Raw genomic sequence first — 26,962 nt, 5'->3', positions numbered from 1 at the left:
TACCTTTTTTATGATTTGAGAAAATCAAAAGGTTTAATTTGCTAATGGATTATTTAAATTTGCATGCATGTTTAATAACTAGCTTCACTAGTTTCCATCTTTACTCGACTAATTTGCCTCTTTCTCTCCCACTCTATAGTTGCCATGGAAGTACCATCAGCGGAGTATATTACAGTTCCTCTCTTGCATGAAGCTGGCGATGATGGAAAGCAGAGGAGGCTTTCTGGGTTTGTTGATAATGACATCTGCGGCAACACTTCCTTTTTGAAGACCTGTTTCAATGGCCTCAATGCCTTGTCTGGTTAGTGTCATTCCTTCATTTCATTACCTTAGTTTGAGTCATCACTAATATTCTCTCCTTTCGGCATGCAGGCATTGGAATACTATCTGTTCCCTATGCACTAGCATCAGGAGGTTGGTTAGGATTAGGACTCCTCTTTGCCCTAGCCAGTTCTACTTTCTACGCAGGACTACTAATCAAGAAATGTATGGATATGGACCGAAACATCAGAGCTTACCCTGACATTGGAGAGATGGCATTCGGTAACAGAGGGAGATGGGTTGTCTCAGTTTTCATGAACCTAGAGCTTTACTTGGTAGCCACTGGTTTCTTAATCCTGGAAGGCGATAACTTGCATAATTTGTTGCCCAATGTTGGTGTAAAGGTCGCTGGATCCACAATTGGGGGAAAGCAAACATTTGTCATATTGGTGGCTCTCATTATATTGCCTACTGTTTGGGTTAATAACTTGAGCATCCTTTCTTATATATCTGCGAGTGGCGTCTTAGCTTCAACCATCATCCTTGGCTCGATTGTTTGGACTGCTGATGGTGTTGGATTTCATAATAAGGGTGTTCTTCTCAACTGGAATGGCATCCCTACTGCTTTGAGCTTATATGCCTTCTGTTATTGTGCCCATCCAGTTTTCCCCACCTTATACACTTCCATGAGAGACAGAACACAATTTTCCAAGGTAAAAATCTCATATTATGTGTGCTTTAGACCTTGTTTGATGTTTACTTCATTTTTTTGCAGGTTTTATTCGTATGTTTTTCCCTCTGCACAATATGCTATGCGTCAATTGCAGTTCTCGGTTACCTAATGTTTGGTTCAAGCCTTCAGTCCCAGATTACATTAAACCTACCAACCAACAAAATTAGCTCAAGGATTGCTATATATACTACTTTAGTGAACCCAATATCAAAATATGCATTAATGGTAACCCCAATTGTAAGTGCTATTGAGAACCAGATTCCACCACATTACAGTAAAAGACTATCAAGGGTCTTAATACGAACCACCCTGGTTCTCAGCACCGTACTGGTTGCCATAGCAGTCCCCTTCTTCGGCGAACTCATGTCACTTGTCGGAGCCTTTTTAAGCGTTTCAGCCTCGATTATATTCCCTTGCTTATGTTACTTGAAGATTTCAGGGAGTTACAAGAGGAATGGATTCGAACGGGTAATTATCTCGGCTATTGTCCTAATGGGCATCTCCATTGCGGTTAGTGGTACTTATGTAGCTATTCAACAATTAATATCCCGCATGTAATTTTTTGCCAATATGGACATGGAAAGAAAGAATTTTGATTATTTATTCAACATTATTGTTAGTTAACCAAGCACAGCATCTGACTTCATGTGGATTTCTAATGAATCTAACAGAATACAGATGCCGAGATGAGAAACTTGACCATTATTCCCGGAAAAGAACCTGTGAGCAGACCCGTTTATCTCGATTAAACTGGTTCCAGACATCTTCTCCAAACCTTTCTCGGACATTCTATTCCTTATTCGCTTCGCCTTTTCCCACATCCCAACTTCGGCCCATTTGTTCGCCATCATCACGAAATTCCCGCCTCTTCTCGGCTCCAATTTAAGCAACCGCTTCTTCACCTTCTTCCCTATCCCGCTGCTGTCGTTGACGTCGTGAACATTACAGGCTTGCAGCAGAGTCCTCCACACAACCGCATCTGGTCTAATTACATGCATTTTCTTCCTCACGAAATCATAGGCTTCTCTAACTCGACCGGCTCGGCAAAAGACATCGACCATGGCCCCATGATGCATCATCGACGGTTTTATTCCGTGAAAATTCTCCATTTCATGGAAATAACGAATCCCTTCTTCCACCAACCCCGCGTGACTGCATGCACAGAGTACGCCGAGGAATGTTATTCCGTTTGGGCGTACTCTTTCATCCTTCATTTTATCGAATACTCTAAGTGCTTCGTTTCCTCGTCCGTGCTGTGCTAGCCCCATGATCAACGCACTCCATGTCCATACTGTTGTTATCGGCATTGTATCGAACACCTGTTCTGCGTAGTGTAAGTCCCCGCACTTGGAGTACATATCAACTAGAGAAGTACCTAGCTGACAATTCATATCGAGCTGCTTAGTTATAACCTGGGAATGAATCCATTTCCCAAAGCTCAAATTCCCGAGCTCTCCACTAGCGGATAGTAGAACCACCGCTGTTGTCTCGTTAGGCTCGAACCCACATCGTTGCATCTTACAAGAAAGCTCAATGGATTCACGGAAACACGAATTATCAACACAAACAGAGATGATAGAATTCCACGAGACAATACTTCTATAAGTCATTGAATCAAACACCTTACGTGCATCCATAATCAGTTGACATTGGCCATAAAAGTTAATCAAATTATTCTGAACATATAATTCGGAATCCAGACCATATTTGAGGACATCGACATGAATCATTTTCCCTTCTGTAGATACAGAAAGAGAAGCACATGCCTTGAAGAGGAATGAATAGGTGAGTTCGTCGGGTCGAATGGATGTAATAGCTCGCATTACGGAGAAGGCGGTTAAAGCTTGTCGTGAAGAACCGCGTGTGGCGTGGCCTCTGATTAGAGTGTTCCATGGGAAGATGAGGGAGGTATTGGTGTTCTGAATTAGGAGTTGAGCATAGTTTAGGCTTCCAGAAGGTTCCAAGGAGCAGAAGGTCACGATCTTGTTGATGACATCGTCGTCTTCGTGAAAACCGTTGATCTGGAGCTGGGAATGAATCTGGAGGAGTTGTTTCATGGAAGAACAACGCTTTAGTAATGATAGGCATTGAAGCTTTATGCTAACAAAGTTCAAAATTCTGTTGAAGGTTTTTGGCGATCCAACCATGCCAATTATCTCTCTCTATCTCCAAATAAGAAATTGATACGAAAAAACAATTTGCAAACACAAAATAATAGTTTTTATTTTTTTAAGAATCAATTCATATTTAAATATTAGATAGTACAAACAATTTACTTACTAGAAAAGATTTAACTATGGTTAAATTGGTTAAGTAAATACACGTTTGAAATAAATTAAAATGTGAATAAATCGATGAGTCATATTCCAATTATTTTATGTTGTATTATTTGGCTCGAAAGAAAATGTAGTAGGTTCTTTGATCTGAGTCAACTTTATTGTTACGATTAGGATAAGCTCGGCAAGCCTATTGGTTGGATTTTAGTTAAAATTATTAGATTTTTAAGATAATTGTGTATAATCTAGTGGTTCATGGTGAAAAAGATAAATTTTATTTAGTTGTGGTTCACATTTCACCAAAAATATTTTTTTAACAATTTATTTTTAATAAAATTAAGGCATAAAAAAAAGTTCCACATTTTTCTATGATGGAGTAATCCAATTCTCGTGACACTGATTACGATGATATGAGAGATTTATTTTAGAAAATTAGTAGGTAAACTTATTAATTTTCTTATGAATTTTTGAGTTCATTAACGTTAAGTTTTATGTTATGGTTATTCGTTTATGAATATTTTTTGTTTATATTTTTATCGTTATTTTTAAATGGTTATTCTGGTTGTGTTGAAATTAATTATCGAATTTTTGACTGTATAATAAAAAAAATGTTAAAAGAAACAACAATAATAGAAAAGGAACGATGAAGAGGAATATAATTTATTAAGTTTTATGAGATAACTTGCAGTGTAAAAATTTAATTAAAAAGTGTATTAAATTAATAGAATATCGTGTTAACTTTCCATATTAAAATAAAAGAATGAATTACAAGTTATTTTATTCATATAATCACAGTAGTATAATGAATATAATCAGAAATTCAGAACTAATAATAACAAAAGTTTTGATCTCGTCATCTTAGGGCTTGAATGAATCAGTAATCAGAAGTTACGAGGACCGGAAACTTTGTACTTGCCGGCTGTTACTTGTGCTAACCCTAGCCCCGGAAAAAGATCCTGCATGAATCATCAATGAACGAACAATGGAGTAATTAGATTTAAGATCATACAACAAGTGATAATTGATTGATTTTACTTTTACTTTTACTTTACTTACATCCAATTCCTTCTGCACAATCTTGCTTCGTTTCTTCGGCCTTTTGGGAGGCCGATGACCAACGATCGCCATGAAATCTTCTTCAATCTCACTATGTGATAAACTAATTGAGAATCTCTTCTTTCCTTTCTGTTTCTTCTCATCTTTGTTTACCTTTTTTACATCATCTTGAGACTTATTACATACATCTACTTTCTTCGACCGCAAATTCCACGGCCGCGACGAAGAACTCGCATCTAACTGCACCACCGCCGCCGCCGCCGGCTTCGAACATTCTTTCATAAACGCTAATTGCATCTCATTCGCAGCACACCTCAAATCAGACATTATTTTCTCCCTCTCCGCACCAATACCGCCGTCTCCATCATCGCCGCCGCTAGATCTCAAACCGGAATCCCCTGATCGCACCGCCGGCGACGACGCCTTCTCTAAACATTTCGTCGTCCTGCTCCTGCGCTCCGATTCCGATTCAGTCCCCCGACCAACGACGACGGATTGTATATTAGCGATTCGTTTCTCCTTGATACACCAAATATTAGGCCTCGAATTACCCCAAGTCAAACTCGGCGGAAGCATCATATTGTGAAGCTTCGATCTCGCCGGAGCCATCCGCACTTTTCCGTCCTCTGGTTGTTTCTGTTGAGTTTGATAACTTGTCACCATTTGCCCGCCGTTCGATCAGAGAAAACTTATTTAATGCTCAAATTAATGGGAACTTTTGGATGAAGAAGAAGAAGAAAGAAAGATATGTATGTATATATGTATATAGTATATACACCACCGCGATAGGGACGGAGAGGCAGTTTTAACGTCAAATCTCCATTACAGAACAAGAAAAACGAAAAGTAAACTGTTGTACCTGGGCCTAATCTTAAAACACCCTTCGGCCTTTTCAGGCCTGGGCCAGGCATTAAAAATAGGATAGCCCGTGGTCATTTAAGGATTATTTTATTTTTGAATTATATGTGTGAGATTATTTAGTATCTATTTATTAAAAATTGTCATTTAATAATTATCATTTTTTTTTCTTGCAAACTAATGATAATAGTTTTGAAATTTAGTCCGGTCAAACCGGTGAAGAGACTAGTCAAAGTAAACTAGTTCAACTAATCAGTTTCCTATAATAATAAAATAATACAAAAATATTAATAAAAATTCATCAAATTGTTTATACAATAATAATAAAATATTATTTAAAATTCAAAATATTATTTCGCAATTACAATTTGTTCATTACCTCTATTATTACCTCTATTATGGACGATACAATTAAAATAAACACAAACTCTTAAGTCATGTGTTCATATCTTTCGATTTTTGGATAACTATGTTTTTATCTGAAAAAGAAATTAGTTTTAAGTTATAACTTACAATGTCACCTTAAATTATTTTTTAGTCTGATAAAAACGAAATCAATTAGTTTATGTAGGAGGTGGAGCTTGAGGTGAATGAAATAGTGTCATTCTTAGTGTTTATAATTAGAAATCGGTAATTTACTCACATGGCACTAGAAATAGGTAAATCTAATGAGAACCAAACAACGGGGAGAGAAGAACTGAGAAAGTGATAAGTGAGAAAAAAATAAGTAATTTTTAAAAAAATAGAATAAACCCTTTGGGTTAACCCGGACGGTAGGATTTCCGGTGGTCCAATCGGCGGGTTGATTGGGTTTAACTGGGTTGGTTGTATTTCCGATTATTCCATCAACATAGTCCAGTTTGACGACCGGGCTTGTCGGTCTGACCAGCTGGCGGGATCGAGTTTCAAAACTATGATAATGATTAAAAATTATTAATATATTGTTTAATTAAAAAATAACATAAATCTTTTTAATAACTAATATCATTTTATATATTTGTCAAAATAATTATAAATAGACTTTAATTATGATTAAGTAAATGAGTAGAAGTTAAATCTTGTTAAATTATATAGAGAGAGCTTAGATGAGCCACTACATTTTCTAGAATACATTTTGCATTTAAGAAAGTGTGTAAATTAATTTTCGATCAATAATTTGTGCAATTTATTTTTTTACTTTTAAATAATGTAATATTTTAATTTAATGTTTATCTTTAAATTTGTTTATTTATTATCATAATCAAGTTTTTGCAAAATAATGTCTTGGTTCATTTGAATATTTGATGCAATAAATAATAAAAAGAAATGAATGTAGTATTTTTATTGATTAAAAAGAAAAGTGTAACTTAAGAGTAGAGTACAAAATTTATAATATCATTTTTTTTTTGTTTGTCTACACTTAGAAACCAACAATATCTCAAATAATTATATAATATTTCCATTTTAATTCAAAGATGCTTTTGTCACTTCAAATACCTAAATATGTTTTATTGATAAAAATAGTTGTTAGCTGGTTTAATTTATCTAATTTTGTTTGGTCGTATCTAAGGTTTCGTTTGGGTTAATTTTCCAAAAAAAATAATTATTTAAAAAAAAATAATTAGTGATTATTTTGAAGAGTTAGAATTTTATTTTTTATTTTAATTTTTTATTAAAAAAACTTAAAATATATTAAATATATAATAAAAAAATATAACATATTTTAGTTAATAATTGAGTTATCCAAGGTAATGAGTAAGATTATGTTTTTTGAGTTGGGATAAACCCAAAATCTTTTTTTTTCCTGGAACTAGTCAAACAAAGTATTTTTAGTTAATATATTTTTAAATAATTAAACAAAACACACCTGAATTTTGATTCACACTTTATATTTTCAATTTTACTTTCTATTAATATAGTTTTTATTTAACTTTTCAATCGCTGAAAATAAAATTGAAACCTTAGCATTTTAATTTGGAAGAACATAAAATAAAATAAAAAGTACCAAAAACATAAATAATAATGAATCATAATATACAATAGTCATAATTAGTGATTAATCACTTAGGCGGATTGTCCTTTGTCCAAACAAAATTAATTTTCTATTCAATCATTTCTTAACAATTACATTACTCATTTCATAATTAAAATATTAAAATAAGTTATATTTTAAATTATTAATTTTTAATTTATTTATATAAATTAATACATTTTAAATTTTTTTATTCAAAATCATCATTATTTCTTTAAAATCATCATAAATTATTATTTTTTCTCTAAATAGTTTTTAAAAACTTCAATTCCAACACAACACGGGCATTGCCTTGTAATTAGAAGTGGTTGGAACCGGAAACTACTCTGTACTTGTTGTTGCTTGTTATTTCAGTTAACTCTAAGCCGGGAAAAACATTCTGCAACAAAAATTGTACAATTAGTTAATAATTTGATGAAAGAATTCAGATTATTATAATGTTCTTTTTTGTTTACTTATGTCTAAATTATGTTGAACATTTTTGGGTCGTTTTGTCGGCCTAGGTGGAGGAAGGTTACCAACCATAGCAAAGAAATCGTCCTCAATTTTACTTGGTGACAAAGAAACAGAAAATATCTCCTTTTTTGATCCTATATCTTTATTTTCCTTCTTATTAACGTTCAACCCCTTATTACCAGCGAGTATATCATCATAGTCTCGAGGTATACATTTAGGCCTCGTTTTATCTTTGGGTTTTCAGGATATTATCTGGGTATTTTCTAAAAAAACCCATATTTGATCAAATTAGGTAAAAATCTAGATTTTTAAATTTTGTTCCTATTTTATCCCACTCTCCCTCTCTCACACCTCCTCTCTTTTTATATATATATATTTTATGATTAATAATATTTTTTAAATAAAATAATTTAATTTATATTAAAAAAATTTTAAAATATAAATTAATATTAAAAAACTATAAATATATTAATATTAACTTTTATTACTATATAAATAAAAAATTAAATAAATACTAATTTTATAAATAACTACTATTATAATTTAAATATTACATCAAATAATATAGTATATTATAATCTTATTTATATTGTGTATTTATTTTTATTTAATATAATTAATATAAAAATTTTACATGAAATTAATGTTATAAAATAATAACTAAAATTCAAACAAATTTATTAGAATATTTATTTAGAATAATAGTTTAAAGTTAGTTTATATTAAAAAAAATTAAATAAATTTATTTATAAATATTTAATTTAAATGAAATATATTTATAAATTAATTAATATTTTTATTTAAATATATTTCACTTTATTTTCTAATATAATTATTTATTTAAACTATTTAAAATTTAAATGGTATTTTAGATAATATAGTAGGTTATAATTTTATTTATATTTAATATAATTTTTTTAAATAAAATAATTTATTAATTTAATTTATATGAAAATAAATTTTATAATGTAATAAAATAATATAAGATATATATATATATTTATATATTATTTTTTATTAATATAAAATAAAATATTTAAGTAAGGGTAATTTTGATATTTTAATTAATAAAATGATTGATTTAATTTATGATGGGCTGACGGCTGCGTCGACATCTGCGGAACCTCATCGTCGTTGGCGACACCGGATTTCTTACCGGACATCACAAATCTTACCTCAATGAACGGTGCCTTCTCAAGATTTTTCTTTGTCATGTTTACGGATCTAATCTTCTTCTTTAGACCCTTAGCTTACAATGATCCGATTCTGTTTTTGCCCGAAAACTCAGTTTTAGGACCACCGAGATCAATTTCAAAGTTTCAAAATCGGAGGGAAGAAAAATTAAATTGTTTTTTTCCTAAGAAAGCTATGTATATAATATATACACCAAGAGAGAAAGAGAGATTGTTACATTGGCATTAAAATAGGACACTTTCTTGAATTTTCATTTTGTATTTAAAAAATCGTGAGTAAATTAATTAGTCAATATAATTTTTTTAACTTAAATAATGTTTTGTTCTATTTTAATCTTTATCTTAACAAAAATATTTTTTATCTCAATCAAGTTTTTGCAAAAATAATGTGTAGTCCATGTTCATTTTATACAATAGTTTACTTAATGGATTAAAAAATGTAATATTTTTATTAATAAAAATAAGGAAAACTTAAACTTAATAGTGTACAAAATTTATGACGTGAAGATTATATTTTCAAATCTTTTAAATTATTTTTATAAAAATTATTTATATATAAAATAAATAGTTGGAAGGTAACTTTATTTATCTAATTTTGATTGGTTATATTTTAATTTTTCTTTAATGTAGGATCACCTTTAATATCTATATTTAAATCTTATTTTACGGAAGTCTTTTTAGTTAATTTATTTCTAAATAATTAAATAAAACATAACTGAATTTTAATGTCTTTTTAGTTAATTTATTTTAAAATAATTAAATAAAACACACCTGGATTTTAATTCACATATCGCATTTAAAATTGAGGTTTATTTTTATATCATATTGAACATGAAAATTTGAAAGTCTAACATATTTTAATTTGCAAGAACATCAACAAAATAAAGAAGTGCAAGGAACATAAATAATTATCAATTATCATCAAATGGTAAATAATAATATACGGTTGATCATAATTTGCGATTGAATCATTTATCATCAGAAATTGTTTCATGGAAGAACAATACATCATAACGATAGGCATTAATGAAGCTTTATTGCAAACAAAGTTCAAAATTCTGTGAAGGTTTTTTCGATAAAACCAAGTCAATTATCTCTCTATCTCCAAATAAGAAATTGATACGAAAAATCAATTTGCAAACACAAAAAAACATTTAAAAAATGTAAAGAATCAAACAAATATTTAAATGATAGATAGTACAAACAATTTATTTAATCGGATTGATTTTGTTGAGAAAATTTGTAAAACACTAAGATGCATACTAAAATTATTTGTTTGATTAAAGTGTAATTCACGACAAAATTCTCATTGTTGATAGATGTATGCGAAAATGCATTATTATTGTGAGTCGTTCTCATATGTGTTATATGAAGGTTGAAACGACTTTTTATTTGCTTTTACATTTTCACGTTATTGAAAAATATATAAATTTATAGAGTTTTTGTGAAATTGATCGAAATTCAATGGATTATATCGGAGATTGTCGGTGACTATTGGGAGACATGGATCGAGGCGACTAAAAAAGCGAGACTTAGAAGATTGGTCTATATTCGTATAATTTTCTAATACACTATCTGATTGGAAAGTGATAAAGTATTAAATAAATAAGAGAAAGAATAACACGAATAGTAGTGGGTTTTGCCACAGGACTGAATGTCTCTTCATAATCAATACCTTGTTGTTGATGGAATCCTTTAGCCACGAGACGTGCTTTATGTCGATCAATAGACCCGTCAACTTTATGCTTGAGTTTGAAAACCCATTTACATCCAACAATATTATGAGATTGTGTACGAGGAATAAGAGACCATGTTTTATTCTGAATAAGAGCATTATATTCATTTGTCATGGCAAGACGCCATTGCGGATCCTTATTAGCTTTGGTAAAACATGTAGGTGTAGTAGCGGAAGAAGTAGCAATGAGAGCTGATGAGGACATAGACCGTGCTTTATTGCGTGTGATCATATGATGAGTAGAAGATGTAGGTGCATTAACTGTTGTGATAACTGGTTGTGTTGAAGGAACAGTAATAGTAGTAGAAGAAGATGTTATAGTGTTTGGTGATGTTGTTGAGGTCGAAGAGGGTGATGATGAAGACGGTGAAGTGATATGAGATAATAGAGGTGGTATTGGTAAATTAAGTATAGTTGTTGGAAGAGATGTCTCGTTATCTTCTTGTGGTTTAGACAAGCGCACAAGGTCCTTATTTTTGAAAGGAAAAGTGAGTTCGTCAAAAGTGACATGTCGAGAGATAAATATTCGTCCAGACGGAATGTGAAGACACTTATAACCTTTATGAGATGAGATGTAACCAAGGAAACTGCATTCAGTAGTATGAAAATCGAGTTTGTGTTGATTGTACGGCCGTGTGAGTGGATAACAAGAACACCCAAATGTCTTCAAAAAACCATAATCAGGAGAAGAGTTAAATATAGTCTCGAATGGTGAACGTTGATGTAATGTCGGAGTAGGAAGACGATTGATAAGATATGTGGCTGTTTCAAAAGCTTCACTCCAATAATGTAGTGGCATAGATGCATGAGCCAATAAAGTGAGACCAGTTTCCGTAATATGACGAATTTTTCGTTCAGCAATGCCATTTTGCTCACTAGTATGTGGGCAAGATAAACGATGTAAAATACCATGATTATCTGTTAATGATTTGAAATTTCTATATTCTCCTCCCCAATCAGTTTGCAATATTTTTATTTTACGACTAAATAAATTTTCAACAAGTCGAAGAAAGTTGATAAACGTATTCAAAACATCCGACTTTTTCTTTAGCGGATATATCCACGTGAATTTGCTAAAATCATCCACAAAATGTACGAAATAACGACAACCATTAGATGAAAATTCAGGAGCAGGTCCCCAAACATCTGAATGAATTAGGTCTAAAGGAGCCATAGATGTAGATTTTGAAGCTGAAAAAGGTAGTTTATGTGCTTTCCCATATTGACATGATCCACAAAAAGAAATAGTATTACTACCTGAAACTGGTAATTTAAAGTGTGATATAACTAAAGATGTAGTAGCGCTAGAAGGATGTCCAAGTCGTGAATGCCAAATTTGAGCCGGAGATCTAATACCAATAAATGCTTGTTTATTAGAACATGTTGAAAACGAACTTTCAGTAGGTTCAACGCAATAAAGTCCGTCCTTGAGTAATCCTTTAAGAAGCACTATCTTCGTATCTCGGTCTTTAATAAGACAAATATTTGGGTGAAATTCAAAAAATACGTTATTATCTGATGAAAATCTCGCGACACTCATCAAATTTTTAGTAATATTCGGAACGTGTAAGATATTACGTAAGTAGAGAGATTTTTGTTGATTTAAAATTTTAGTCGTACCAATATTATAAATATTCAGAGGCATACCGTTTCCGACTTTGATAGTTTGAGTACCTGTATAAGGAGCATGTACATGTAGATTATTAAGATCGGAAGTAATATGGTCGGTAGCACCTGAATCTGGACACCAAGTGGGATCTACAATAGTAGACGATGTAACTAACATTGTCGTAGGATTTGTAGAAGGATTAAAACGAGGGCACTCGAGAGCACTATGTCCTTGTACATTACATATTTGACAAGATGGATTATAAAAACAACTTTCGGAGCGATGACCAATTTTATGACAAAAATTACATTGCGGACGATTATTGTCTCGGTTCTGTCTTTGGTTCTTTCCGCCTCCATGCCTATAAATATAAGCAACATTCGCCGAAACGTTTGAGCGCGAAATATTTTCATAATGGAATTTTCTTTTCTTGAATATGAGTCGTTGTTCATAATTTAGAAGTATGTCTGTCATCTCATTAAACAATAGATCTTGTCCGGAAGTTAGAGCACATATCATCGGCTCGAACTCGTCTCCAAGCCCGTTGAGTAGAGTTAGTTGCAGATCTTGATCAGAAACATATTGTCCGGCAGCAATAAGTGCATCTGATAGGTTTTTGATGTGTTGAATGAAGTTAAGAAGAGAATCACTACCTTTGTGTGCGTTTAGGAGTTGACTCCGTAACTCAAATAGTCGGCTCTTTGATTGAGAAACATAGATTTTCTCTAAGGTTTTCCAAAGTTCTTGTGCCGAAGATGATTTTGAGACTTGTTGACGAATCTCGTCGGTCAATGTTGAAAAGAGCCATGCAAGTACCCTTTGATCTTGGATACGCCATTGTTTAAACTTTGGATTCTTGATTTGAATTGCATTATTTTGACCATCTGTTTCTTGAAGAAATTTGGGAGGAGTTTCAAGATTTCCTTCTACTATATCCATAAAATCATAACCTATCATGATTGGAGTAACTTGTGATTTCCAATAGATATAATTATATTTATCAAGCTTTACGCTTCCAGATATTATTGGTAGAACTGAAGAGTGATATTGTTCTTCCATTGAAATCGTTTTCGGGAGTTTTCCCTTATACGCTCTGATACCAAATTAAATTTCTTGAATTGATAAAATAAACAAGAACTATTTGATTGAGTTCTTGAAGAGAAAGATTGAAATAATATTATTGATTGAATGAATAATCTTTACAATAGTTTATCTATTTATAATAGTAATAGAGAAATAACTAAATTGAGAAAATATAGGATTTGGTTATTATATTTAGCCTAATTAATAGGAGATAAAATATAGGATTTGGTTATTATATTTAGCCTAATTAATAGGAGATAAATAAATAATTTCTCTTATTTATTTAATACTTTATCAGAAAGAAATCGGCAACCAAAATAAATTGTACAGTCTTCAATCCAACGGAATACACACCCATTTTGGGTTTGAAAGCCTTTAACCCACCATAAACTCATACACGTAATGAGTTTTTGATCAATTAATTTCTATTTTCTAGAAATGCAAATATTTGTTTCCACTATTCATCCATCACTATTCATTCATCCAGGCTATTTTATATATGTACCCGTACTTCTTAATGTATTTTAATATTTACAAATTAAGTTTAAAGTTTTAGGTTTAATTTTATTTTTTTTATATAATTTATTTATATATTAATCTTATTTATATAATTTATTTTATTTTTTGTATAATCTTTTAATATACTAATTTATATATTTATATATTAATTTTATTTATTTATATATATTTAATTATTTTTTTCTTATATTTTTTGTATCCTAAATTTAATTAAGATAATTAAAAAAAATTAACAAACAAAAAAAAGTTAAAAAATACATTAAAATAAAATAAAAAGTAGGAAAATAACATTACCAACTACAAATTAAAAATAAAAAGACATCTTAGACTACATTAATCGATAAAAATTTCAAAGATGAAAATAGTCTATTTCAAGATTTTTAATTAAATAGAAAAAATATTAGTTTAATTTGTAAAATTTATAAATATCTAGATACTAGATTTGAAAAAAAACGGAAAACCGGTAACCAAACCGAATCGATAGTTAACCGGTTTCATTTTAACGGTTTATTGGTTAATCGATTTTAACGGTTCTGGTTAACAGGTTTTTTATCGGTTAAACAGTTCGGTTTTTGGTTTACCTATTTTTCTAACGGTTTAACCGGTAATAATTTAATTATATATTTTTATATTTTATAATTTGTATTAGTTATTTTATAAATAATATTTACTAATTTATAAAAAAATTATTTTTAAATTTTAAATTCTAATTTTTATATAATTATTTTTAAAACACATTATAATTTATATAAAATTTTACAAAAATAAATTAAAAACAAACTGAAATAATTTCATTAAAATATGTAAATATGTTTTTATAACGTTATGTAACGTGGAATTATGAATTAACAAAATCAAAATAGTTAAATAAATTAAAAATTAATGTTTTCAACATTTACTTCATGTTTTAACTCTCTGTTTAACATTTGGTGGGTCAAAAACTAATGGACGTAATAAATTTAAATTTTTTTAAGAAACATATAAAAAAACTAACAAAAATAGCTATAAAATATATTATATTATTATAGTAAAATTATATATTATAATATATTCTTAAATATAATATAATATATTATATTATAATATATTATATTATATTATAAATAATTATTTACAATAGAGGAAAGGATAATAGAGAAAAGGATGGAAAATAATATAATAGGAAAGTGCAAACAATAATTTTAAAAAATATATTTTATAAATTTATTACTTAATTTAAAAAATTGAACTATCAGTTTCTGGTTAAACTCAGTTAACCGACTGAAACCGACCAAACTCGGTAAAACTAGAATCGGTAAAACCGATACCATTAACGGCTGGTTAACCGGTTTATAAAATAAGAGATAAAACTGGTCTTAACCGGAACCGTTTAATCGATTAATCGGCCGGTTAACACCCCTCGTAGTATTGAAAATGTTAAAAAATTAGTAAAAAATTTAATATTCTATGAATATTCTTTTGAGTTTGAAAATGAGTTTTGGGGTTGGAGATAAATTATTATTTGATGCGACGTTTACTGCATTTTGGTATGAGAATGAGATTAAAGGTTGGAGATGGCCTAAGAGTTCACAATGCCAATATAAGAGATTGGATCCATAAAATTTATGAATTTGTATAGAGATCTTATTGCTTTTTTTAAGACCTTCCAGTCCATTAATTGTTTTTATGTATTTTATTTTTACTCTATTTCTTTATAACTCTTTTTCATGTTATGTTTTTATCATTTTGTTTAAACAATCTTTTTTATTAAATTAATTATTTAAAAAAATATATACAAACAACTTACTTAATAGAAAATATTTTAAAATGATTAAATTGTTGAGTAAAGACACATTCAAAGTAAAGTAAAAATGAGCTCGATTGGATTGAGTCAATGGGTCATATCCCAATTATTTTTTGTTGAACTATTTGGCTCAAAAGGAACCGTAAAATGTTCAGTGATCGCGATCGACCAATGTGTTTACTCCAAAACGTTATTATTATTATTATATGAGATATTTCTTCTAGAAAATCGGTTGAGGTAGTCAATGAACTCATTAATCTTTTTTAGAATCTCTGAGCTCGTTAACATTAGATTTTATATTATGTTTGTTCGTTAGTGAACATTTTTTGTTTATATTTTCATTTTTGCTCTCAAATAGTTAATCTCTTTGTGTTTTAGGCGTGTTTAGTGACAAGGTGGACACTCATATTTTTATATTATTTTTGTTGTTACGCTTAAATGACTATCATCTATATCATATTTTATTACTTTTAAAAATAAAATCTAATTAATTCAAATTAAGAATAATTTATATTCAACCTTATAAAAGAAAATGAAAACATCTTGGTTGGGTCGACGATTAACATAAAAAATTTAGGTCCGGTAAAGTGTGAATTAACTATTTAGGTATATAGTTAAAATAATGAGAAGTTTATAAAAAAAATTATGAGAAAAATACTCTGCTGCTAATGAAAAATTATTAGTAAAGACTTTTTATTGAATAAATGAATTTCATATTTAATAATTATATAATATATATATATATATATATATATATATATATATATATATATATATATATATAAAATATTAATATGATGCTTAATTTTCAAAATTTCTGTATTGACGGATCTAGAGTTGTGGTTAATTTGGATATATATGTGAGTGTAAATGGATATTTGAGTCGGATTGTGGGTTGACTCGCCCATAAACTTAAAACGGTTGAAAATAGAGTAAAAAATATTATACGTATATTTCGAGTTTGCAACCTAACAAAACAAGTACAACATTTTAACCAGCAAGGCTAATAAAACTTTATATTTTAAATTCAATATCAGATTTGATAAATGTGGGACATTTTTAACAATATAAGTTTCAATTTTTTAAGTAACTATATATATAATGATGTTTAATTTTCAAAGTTTCCGGATTGTCGTGTCAAGAGTTGTGGTTAATTTGGATAAATATGTGAGAGTAAATGGATATTTGAGTTGGATTGTGGGTTGACCCGCCCATAAACTTAAAATGGTTAAAAATAAAATTAAAAATGCTATATGTATGTTTCAAACTTGGAACCTAACAAAACAAGTACAACTTTTTAACCAACTAGACTAATAAGACTTTAAATTTTAAATTCAACACCAAATTTGATGAACGCGAGACAATATTAACAATATAAGTTCAATTTTTTAACTAACTAATATATATATATATATATATATATATAAATATATATAATGATGCTTAATTTTCAAAATATCCAGATTGTTGGATCGAGAGCTGTGATTAATTTGAATATATATGTGAGAGTAAATGGATATTGGGGTCGGATTATGGGTTGATCCGCCCATAAACTTAAAACAGTTATGTATATTTTGAATTTATAACCTAACAAAAACAAGTACAACTTTTTAACCAATTGTGATTGGGATGTGGTTTGCCGATGGATAATTTGCCTGTAACAATTGAAAGTAGTTAACAAATATAAATCAAATATTTGATTGACCAAAGTGTGAGATCACGATGCTAAATATTTAAAAAATATGAATTAGATATTTGATAGACCAAAGTGAAAGTGTAAGGTCACGATATTAGATGTTCCTTGGAAAAAATGTGAAGAGATATATGAGAAAATGAGTTTTTTACCGAAGTGAATAAAATGTTAAATGAGAGTGTTGTATTTTTTTATTTTAAATATATTATTCATAATTTATTAAAAATTATAAATATTGAATATATATTATTATATATATTTTTTAAATTTATTTTCTTTATATTTTTATCAGTTAATTTTCCTAATTTGAATAAAAATAATTCTTAAAGACAAATTCAATTCAACATATATAATAGTATAGAGCACCAGAAAATACACTGAAGTCAACTATGAATAACACTCTTCACCTTTCTTAATTTTTTTTTTATTTAAGAAATACAAGTTTAACATTTAGTAATTTATTTATTTAATATAAATAATTTTATTATAAAATAACCAAGACAAAGGTAATGAAGCAAAATGTTGCGCGCCTATACCCCTATAAATCGTTAACCGCTAAATATTATTCTTTTGTTAACCGTTGTCGGCTTCTCAAAATATTAGAGGCAGCAAATGAATGTTCTAGTCTGAACAAAATTGCACATAAATCTGTCTGTCACCTTTTCAAGATTTTATAAAAAAATCTCTTCCTATTCCCATCATCAAGCTTAATTAACTCTTGCATAAATATATCTTTCCATCTTTCAATCCCCCAAATCATAACCGACCGGCATATTCTTTCTCATCAATCCACCCACAAACCATGACTTCCCCACAATCGGATATTGTCTCTTCAAACACAATTCCAGAAGACATCTACCCTTTCCTGTTCGGATTCACAGCGGCCGTTCAACCCACGCCGGAAACCGATCAAGAAAATGGAGAGATCAATCGACCGCCGATTGCAGGGGAAAGGTTTGTCATGATAAATCCCTTCGCTAACTCCTTGGTAATTATCCCCGATCCGGTTATGGTCAACATCGGCACCCTCTTTTCCCAAGTCACTTCCAAAAACGACCACCCGCCCGCCTCAAAAGCCTCCATCGAGGCCATGCCCGTTGTCAATGTCTCCGAAGAGGAGGAGGGTTCCGAATGTTCTATTTGCCTCACGGACTACGTCATCGGCGGGGTAGCAAAGGAAATGGGTTGCAAACATAGGTTCCATCCGGGTTGTATAGAGAGGTGGTTAGAGATAAACGGGTCGTGCCCAGTTTGTAGGTATACCGTGCCCACGGGTTTAGGACGGGTTGATGGGGGGGAAGACGAAGGAGGGAGAAGGGCCGGCGCCGGCGGCGGTGGAGGAATTACCATCACGTTTCATTTCGGTGGCCGGAGGGGAGAAGAATTAGATACGGGTCATGGAGAAAACGGGTCGGTTATGGTTTAACAAGAAGAATTTTATCAAAGATTGGAAGCTAATTGCATTTGCAAGAGACAAATTAATTAATCATCAAAAGATATATATTAATTAGATAGCTTGTAAATGATGGACATAATTATTTTTTATTTTTATTTTTTTTAGAACAAATGATGACTATTTCTTTTTATGTACAGATAATTTTGTATGCGCAAAAGGAATTTCTTGATTCTATTTATCACATTATAAGTTCTAAAACACAAGAAATGTTCTTTTTAATATGAGTTGATTTTCATACAAATCTTTATTGTTGTCTTAGAATACATTTTAATAAAAACTCACTTAGCTATTGTTATAATCTTTCTTTCTATGTTGAAATTAATATCAATTACTTCATGAGCAGTAAAAATTGAATCCTTATTTTTATGTTCTATATAGATAACGATGGTACCCACAGATATTATAAAACTTTTTACGGTAGAAAATTCCGACATTTATAATCATTAGCCACGGTGAAAACTCCGACATTTAATATTGTAGATAGATATCATAAAACTTCTTACGGTAGAAAATTCCGACATTTATAATCATTAGTCACGTTAAAAACTCCGACATTTATAATCATTAGCCACGGTGAAAACTCCGACATCTATAATCATTAGTCACGGTATTTTCACCTGACATTTATAATCATTAGCCACAGTAAAAACTATCTTTTTATTAATGTCAATACTAACAAATTAACACTTCATTCTATTAATATTGTATATTGGTTGTTGCTAATGTAGATTAAGAATAGGGAACTTTAGTTGCATTTGTGAACTAATTAAGGTAGGTAATTTCAAAGATTTGAGGTTAAAATCAATTTTCCAATTTTATTATGGTGGGATAAAAATTCTTTCATTTAACAAAATTTCAATTGCTTCACAAAAAAATGATGTATCTTAGTATTTATTGTCATATTCAAAGCATATGCTTTATTTTATACAAATATATTCAAAATTAAACTATTTGAAAGAAGTTTATATGCAAGAGAAACAATAAGAAAATAAAAAAAGTAAAACATTTTTTCAAGAAATATAAATATTTCAAACTTTGTAAAAAATTCAATTTTTGAAGATTAAATGTAAACAATTAAATACTCTAGGGGATCAAACTGTGAAGTATGGATAAATTCATGGGAAGTATTATTATATATTATACATATATAAACAATTAGGGTTCAAAGCTAGCTAAGCAATGTCAATGTACATCTAATCGTAATAAAATATCAATATTCTTATTAGTTTATCTTCCATGTCAAGTCCAAGTCGATAATCTTCACAAATTAATTAATTAAATAAGTGTTCCAGTTATTCACGTGTTATTATAAATGTTTAAATCCCAATATATATGTTTTATTATTTCAATATCACCTCTTGTTTTCCTTGATTTAGATTCTCTATAGAAATATAAATGAAATAATCAAATATAAGATTAATGAATATCAAATAAAAGACTACTAGCTTTCTTAAATAATTTCTTTCACTCATATAAATCTCTTCCAGCTAGATCATCTCTGGCTACCCGACCATCTAATCATTAATTAATTTACACTCTATACTATATATATTAGAAGAAATCTTTGTAAATTTATCCATTTATAATCTCATTAATTAATTAATTAATTTTCCATGGAAGCAGAGTATAGTATCACCGTTCCTATCTTGCAAGAAGTTTATGATACTAACCAGAAGCAGCAGCAGTTTGTTGACGACCAAACCAACAACACCGGCGAAACCTCCTTCATCAAAACCTGTCTTAATTGCATCAACGCCTTGTGTGGTTCGTCCCGTGTTATTTCTCTTTAGTTCTTCTTCGGTCTGTCAGTAATGTTTACAATTTTTGGCATGCAGGCATTGGAATACTATCCGTTCCTTATGCACTAGCATCGGGTGGATGGGTATGTTTGATCCTTCTTTTTGTCCTAGCCACTTGTACATTCTACGCAGGATTATTAATCAAGAAATGTATAGACATTGATCCAAAAAACATCACAACTTACACTGACATTGCCAAAATAGCATTTGGAAACAGGGGAAGATGGATCATCTCACTTTTCATGAATTTGGAGCTTTACTTCATCGCTACTGGATTCCTAATCCTAGAAGGCGACAACTTGCATAAACTGCTGCCCCATGTTCTTTCCCACACATTTGTCATCCTAGTTGCTCTTGTCATAATATTGCCTACTGTTTGGATTGATAACTTGACCATCCTTTCTTATATATCTGCAACCGGCATTTTAGCTTCAGGAATCATTCTAGCCTCGGTTCTTTGGACCGGCCTTGGTTTTCATGGCAGCGGTGGCGATCGTGTCATTCTTAATCCGAAAGGAATCCCAACCGCTTTGAGCTTGTACGTTTACTCTTACTGCGGTCATCCTGTTTTCCCAACCTTATACACTTCCATGAAAGACAGAACACAGTTTTCCAAGGTAATAATAAATTTGATGTTGCTCATGACATGGATTTGCTGGCTGTTTATGACATTTTTTGTTTTTGGTTTTTTACAGGTTTTATTCATAGCTTTTTCAATAAGTACAATATGTTATGCATCAATTGCAGTTCTGGGTTACCTAATGTTTGGTTCAAGTCTTCAGTCTCAGATTACTTTAAACCTACCAACAGACAGAATTAGCTCAAGGATTGCTATATATACTGCTTTGGTGAACCCTATATCAAAGTATGCATTAATGGTAACCCCAATTGTAACTGGTATTGAGAAGAAGATTTCATCACATTACAATAAAAGAACATGTCAGGTCTTAATAAGGACAGCCCTGGTGATCAGCACTGTTTTTGTGGCTGTGGCGGTTCCCTTCTTTGGGGAACTCATGTCACTTGTTGGGGCCTTTTTAAGTGTTTTTGTATCCATTGTTTTCCCATGTTTATGTTACTTAAAGCTTTCGGGGATTTACATGAAGAATGGATTTGAACGGGTGATTATCATGGTTATTGTGTTAATGGGCATAGTCACTGCAGTTTGTGGTACTTATGTAGCTATTCAACAATTAATATCCCACTTGTAATTTGGAAGGTGGATTTCAAGATTGGAAATCTATGTATTTTATCTTATTTTCTTCATTTTTTTTTCAATGTTGAATTGACTAGAACAAAATTAGCAAAAAAAAAGTTTGGGCAAAAGAAATGAAAACTGGAAACAATAATATAGGATGAAAAATAATCCTATTGTCATTAGTTCTGTAAGTTCAAAATTCTATTTCGAAATTCAAATAATTTTAGTTGGACAGAACAAACGGTTGTTTTGATTTTTAAATGAAATTAATCGATTATATTGAAATATTAAAAATAGTACATAAAATAAATTTAAGACCTTATATTGGTGAGGGTTATTTGAATGATCAATTGAATTATTTAAATAGTTTATTATCATATAATTTATATATATTTCATCAATTTAGCACTACAATACTATAATTTATTATCATACAAGGAATGAACCGTCGTTGATTTTTTTTAATTCGGTGTGACATTTAACGTGTAATTAGGCATCCGAATATGAAATAACATTGTTCATTTTATAAATATTAAGTTTATTAACAAAGATAATTATCTTCCCTTTAAGATATCTTAACTTTTATAAATGTTAATATTGATAAATAACGTAAACAAAAATATCATATGAAATCATAACTGACCATCTACCTTATAGTAGTAAGAAAATCTTATAATTTATGAGAAAGTATATATATAAGAAGATCTCAATATAAAAGATCAATTTTATTAACTCTTTATTAAACATGTTTAAAATAATTTTAAATTCTATTATGTTATCTCATTTGTTACTTAGAAAAATATGAATACAAACTCACTAACAACATATTAGAGTACGAGTACCAAAAAAGAATCATGGAAAAAATTATTTGGATTAATAAAAACTGTGACAACAAATTCAGATTAACAAAAATAATGTCATATTGAACCAGATATGAACTCAATCTAAGAACCGAAAGAGAAATAATTCACTCTCCTGTGTAAAAACTATTAAAGGGGTTAAAAAATACTTTCAAACTCTAATAAAAACAAATTATAAGAGAAAAGATAAAAATAATGATTGATTCCATTGTTTTTTATAAAATAAAAATTTATGTTATGTTTTATTTAATTGTGCTTAACCTCATTTTTAATATTTAATGAATCATTTTCCAAAAAAATGAAAATACAAATAAATACACTGTCCTCTCATTTTGAAACTTATAAGGCCGACATGAAAAGTGCCTTTTGACACGTGTAATGATCAAAGGACATGATCTGGTAATAAAAAAGCATATTTTTTTGCCTTTTGGAAGGACCTTTTATTAAGGTGGTCCAACTCCCTATAAAAGTATGGCATGACATGGACTGGGTGAATGCATTTGTCACTCCTCCGGGACACTGACGTGGATTTTGGTTTTGCCTTGTTAGTCCCGACACGTGTACAAGGAAAAGTACATGCTAGCTGTTTTCTAAATATATATATAGATAACAATTTTTTATATATATTGATTTGAAACCGAATTGTTTGATTTGTGACGATTTTTCTTTGATTTAATCCGTAGTTAATTAAGATAAAAGCGGGTATTTATGTTTCACGTTTCGACCCGTCTTAATTAAATCTTAAACGGTGTTACGTGGGGATTCCTTGAAATTAAATGAGTAAGAATAATAATAAAAATATTTTAAAAATAAAATAAAAGATAATAATAAATGTATTTCCTGTCCCAAACTCAAACGGTTCAAACTGGACATTATCATTCTTATTTTTATCAAATATATTTTATATTAAATTTTAATTTTAATTTTAATTTTAATGGTTTTATATATTATAATTAAAATTGAAAAGGAACAGTGAATAAATAAATAAATAATTTGAAATGGCACTTAAAACTCGTGGTCAGAGACGCTTCTCCCAAATGACGTGTCCGTCCATCCCAGCTTAGACGAAATATTTAACGATTTGACAGACGGCGTTAATCTGACGAAGTGACCCAATCCGAAAACTGTTGACAGAATCATTAACTCCGTCTCCGCTCTCATTTTCTTCTCCTCTTATAGACAGACACACCCTATCGTCGTGGAAAGTACACAAAATGTCGGGCTCCAAAGATCCTGTGATTAAGCTCTTTGGGAAGACGATTCCGTTGTCGGAGTCTCCGCCGCCCTCTGCCGCCGCCGTATCTATCTTCAACGCCGCTTCCCTTCCTCACTCTACCAATCTCGATCCTTCCTTGTCTCCTAATTCATCGTCTCGATGCCCTAACTCTAACCCCGACGATGATGCACAGAATCCACAATCTAAGGTAACAACTCTACAACCCTCTATCTAAATTTGCAATTATAATGGATTCATATCTTGTCTCGAGTTACATCAAGAGTAGAAAAGTAGGGTTCTTAGATACGAGATTCCTAATCTTTTTCGATGCCTTTGTTAATTGGTCTGGTGAATCGATATCATACATCAATTTTCAGATTGTTTGGATTTGTGTTTTGAATTAACTCTAGGTTTTTTTCTTTCTAACTGGTAATGATTTTTCAATCCAGAATTCATCTGCTGGAAAATCAGATAGCTCAAAACAGGGGGATGCATCTGAATCTGTTCATTCAGAAAGCATGAGACTGGTGTTAAATGGAAACACCAAAGTAGAATTTGATAGTAATGAAGATAAAACACAACAAATTTACAAAACTGAAGAACATAGTGATGTAGGTAACTCACAAGAGAAAACCCTAACAAAGCCGGACAAGCTACTTCCTTGCCCTCGCTGCAACAGCATGGATACTAAATTCTGTTACTACAATAACTACAGTGTTAACCAGCCCCGTCACTTCTGCAAGAACTGCCAAAGATACTGGACGGCAGGGGGGACAATGAGGAATGTGCGTATAGGTGCTGGCCGTCGAAAGAACAAAAGTTTAGTTTCTCATTGCGGAGTACACATAGCCTCTACAGAAACAGCTCTTCAGAGTTCTTGCCCAGACATATCAAATGGAACTATCCTCACCTTTGGCTCAGAGAATCCCCAAAGTGAATCTATATCTTCTGGGTTGAGCATTGTGGAAATGGCGGCTCAACATGAACATGAGGATGATGAACCACTTGGAGCTTCAGTTACAAGCAGTGCTGCAAACTCAACAAATGATGTTGGTACAGTTTTCACTCCGCATCCACTCGTTCAGAATTGTAATGGCTTCCCTCCGATAGCTTGGACTTATGTATGGAACACTCCACCCGGCTTCTGCCCTCCTGGATTTCCGATGCAATTCTATCCCCAGCCACCTTACTGGGGGGGTTGTGGAACTTTGAATGGCCCTTGGGTAACAAATCAATTTAGTTCTGGGTCTGGGTCTGGGTCTGGGTCTGATTCCCCAAACTTGGGAAAGCATTCAAGGGATGAGATAGAGTCTTATAAGGAAGAGAAGAGCCCGAAAAAGAGTCTTTGGATTCCTAAAACATTAAGAATAGATGATCCTGAGGAGGCAGCAAAGAGCTCAATATGGGCAACTTTGGGGATTAGTAAAAACGAGAAATTCAATTCCATAAGTGGGGGAGGGCTCTTTAAGCCTTTCCAATCTAAAGGTGATCATGAGAAGAACAACAGCAACAACAACAACAACGCATCTGAAGCCTCATCTTCAGTATTGCAAGCTAACCCTGCTGCATTGTCTAGGTCAGTCGATTTTCGTGAGAGTTCATAAGAGAGGGCAAAACAAAGAAGTTCATTATACAATTTTGTTACTTTTTGAGGCAACAACGATCAATCACAAGTTTGTTAAGCCAAAGAGGTAGCAGCAACCGATTCCCCCCCTTTGGGTACGTGATTCTTTTTCTTAGTCCTTTCCTTGTAAATACCAATATATTATTATGTTTATGTGGGATTAGAAATGTCACCAAGTCCCCCCACACAAATGTATTAAATAAGATTAGGGGAATGAAGAAACTGTAATATCTTCATTCCTTTGAATAGTGTTGTTACTTTATTATTGTCTTTAGACTGTTGCAGCAGCTGATAAATTGATTAGCATCTCTTTTGTTCTTGCCTAATTCTCTGTTTTTGTAGCATAATGAGAATCCTTGATTATGGAAGTTCAAACCTTTTATCTTATGATTCCTTGATCCGTAATTACAACCATCTTTCCAATTTTTTTGGGTATTTCTTCTACACAAAAGATGTTAATGAGTAGTTCATCACTTCACCATAGATGAGGATAGTTGATATTAGAAGATGAGGCCTTGTTTTGGGTTATTTGCATTCTATGTTACCTCTCATGTATTATGATATATTACATGCATAATATATGTAATTTAATATAATGTATATGTTTTAGACCTATTAAAGTAAGAATAATTGTTTTTTTTTTGTTAATACTAATGTTAATGTTTGTCTTTCTTTCTTTCAGTTATATAGACTTGGAGTTTATTATTGTTGTTGAGGCCATCTTCAATTGTTGGGCTTCTACTAGTGTTATTTAATCACTAAACTATTATATCAAAACTTGTCTCATTCAATAGTAGTTATTTAATCACTAAACTATAATATCAAGGGACCATTGTTAGATATTATGTCCAAGTTAATGTGGATTTTGTGGATTATGTGGATTATGCTAGTCTAATATATCTTCTCTTTTGCATATACTTTTTAATTGCGTCAGATTAATCAAACTTTTTTTGGTTACAAAATAGAGTTGTAAACTCATGTCAAATTATTGATTTTAGAAATCGGATCATATTAGTATATATATATATATTATAATATATATTTTTTTTTTAAGTAAACACATCTCAAATCTTGTTATATTAAAAAAAAAATTCTTTTATTCTCTCTTATTTTATAATTTATCTTTCAAATGTTAAAATATCTAATTTATAGACTATTTAATTCAATATTTTAATTTTTTTTTTTTTAAATCATTAATAAAAAATTTATATCAGACCTTCTCTGACCGATACTAAAAAAATGACGGATTAATAAACCGACACTTAGATTCACCCCTAAAATGGTTTTTCCACTCCAACACAAGGATAAAGGTATAAGTTGTTCGGTTTGATCGATTTATTGACCGAAATTAAGATTTAAATCGTTGACGCCGGTTTACTAAATTTCAAACCGACGGATTGATCGGTTCGATTTGAACGGTTAGAAAATCAGTTTGATCCAATGACAAATTTATTAAAATAGATTAAATATTTATCAATAACCGTCAATACATATTTTCATGAATATGAATAAGATCTGATAACATAATTCATGAATAATTTTC

The 26,962-nt window shown here is 30.7% G+C and overlaps 6 protein-coding genes across 7 annotated transcripts; 4 read left to right on the top strand and 2 right to left on the bottom strand.

The window, feature by feature from the left end:
- The first annotated feature begins 363 nt into the window (after positions 1-363).
- On the top strand, positions 364-1,552 carry LOC124928060 (amino acid transporter AVT1I-like). Its single transcript, XM_047468592.1, has 2 exons — positions 364-974; positions 1,037-1,552. The coding sequence occupies exons 1-2, from the start codon at positions 489-491 to the stop codon at positions 1,550-1,552; spliced, it is 1,002 nt and encodes a 333-aa protein (XP_047324548.1). The 5' UTR covers positions 364-488.
- On the bottom strand, positions 1,527-3,153 carry LOC124928059 (pentatricopeptide repeat-containing protein At2g36730). Its single transcript, XM_047468591.1, has one exon. The coding sequence runs from the start codon at positions 3,139-3,141 to the stop codon at positions 1,615-1,617; it is 1,527 nt and encodes a 508-aa protein (XP_047324547.1). The 5' UTR covers positions 3,142-3,153; the 3' UTR covers positions 1,527-1,614.
- A 924-nt stretch (positions 3,154-4,077) lies between these two features.
- LOC124923680 lies at positions 4,078-5,050 on the bottom strand. The gene is made up of 2 exons (XM_047463646.1): positions 4,327-5,050; positions 4,078-4,226 (listed from the first exon to the last, which is right to left on the bottom strand). Exons 1-2 carry the CDS (start codon positions 4,987-4,989, stop codon positions 4,152-4,154), a joined length of 738 nt encoding a protein of 245 aa, XP_047319602.1. The 5' UTR covers positions 4,990-5,050; the 3' UTR covers positions 4,078-4,151.
- A 13,018-nt stretch (positions 5,051-18,068) lies between these two features.
- Positions 18,069-18,959, top strand: LOC124925117 (E3 ubiquitin-protein ligase MPSR1-like). The gene has a single exon (XM_047465089.1). The coding sequence runs from the start codon at positions 18,069-18,071 to the stop codon at positions 18,690-18,692; it is 624 nt and encodes a 207-aa protein (XP_047321045.1). The 3' UTR covers positions 18,693-18,959.
- Positions 18,960-20,335: 1,376 nt separating this feature from the next.
- LOC124925116 (amino acid transporter AVT1J-like) lies at positions 20,336-21,732 on the top strand. The gene is made up of 3 exons (XM_047465088.1): positions 20,336-20,486; positions 20,558-21,138; positions 21,217-21,732. The coding sequence occupies exons 1-3, from the start codon at positions 20,336-20,338 to the stop codon at positions 21,730-21,732; spliced, it is 1,248 nt and encodes a 415-aa protein (XP_047321044.1).
- A 2,057-nt stretch (positions 21,733-23,789) lies between these two features.
- LOC124925953 (cyclic dof factor 1) lies at positions 23,790-26,251 on the top strand. 2 transcript variants are annotated; one of them, XR_007098327.1, is made up of 3 exons: positions 23,790-24,003; positions 24,245-25,514; positions 26,102-26,251. XR_007098327.1 is itself a non-coding variant. In XM_047466101.1 (2 exons), exons 1-2 carry the CDS (start codon positions 23,794-23,796, stop codon positions 25,397-25,399), a joined length of 1,365 nt encoding a protein of 454 aa, XP_047322057.1. In that variant the 5' UTR covers positions 23,790-23,793; the 3' UTR covers positions 25,400-25,745. The 2 variants fall into 2 exon arrangements, 1 of the variants encoding a protein (XP_047322057.1); XM_047466101.1 differs by lacking the exon at positions 26,102-26,251 and having other exon boundaries at positions 24,245-25,745.
- Positions 26,252-26,962: the final 711 nt, after the last annotated feature.

Source organism: Impatiens glandulifera, chromosome 2 (assembly GCF_907164915.1).
Source record: "Impatiens glandulifera chromosome 2, dImpGla2.1, whole genome shotgun sequence".
Classification (NCBI taxonomy): Eukaryota; Viridiplantae; Streptophyta; class Magnoliopsida; order Ericales; family Balsaminaceae; genus Impatiens; species Impatiens glandulifera.
The sequence above is the reverse complement of the archived record's forward strand: the minus strand, read 5'-3'. Positions and strand labels throughout refer to the sequence as shown.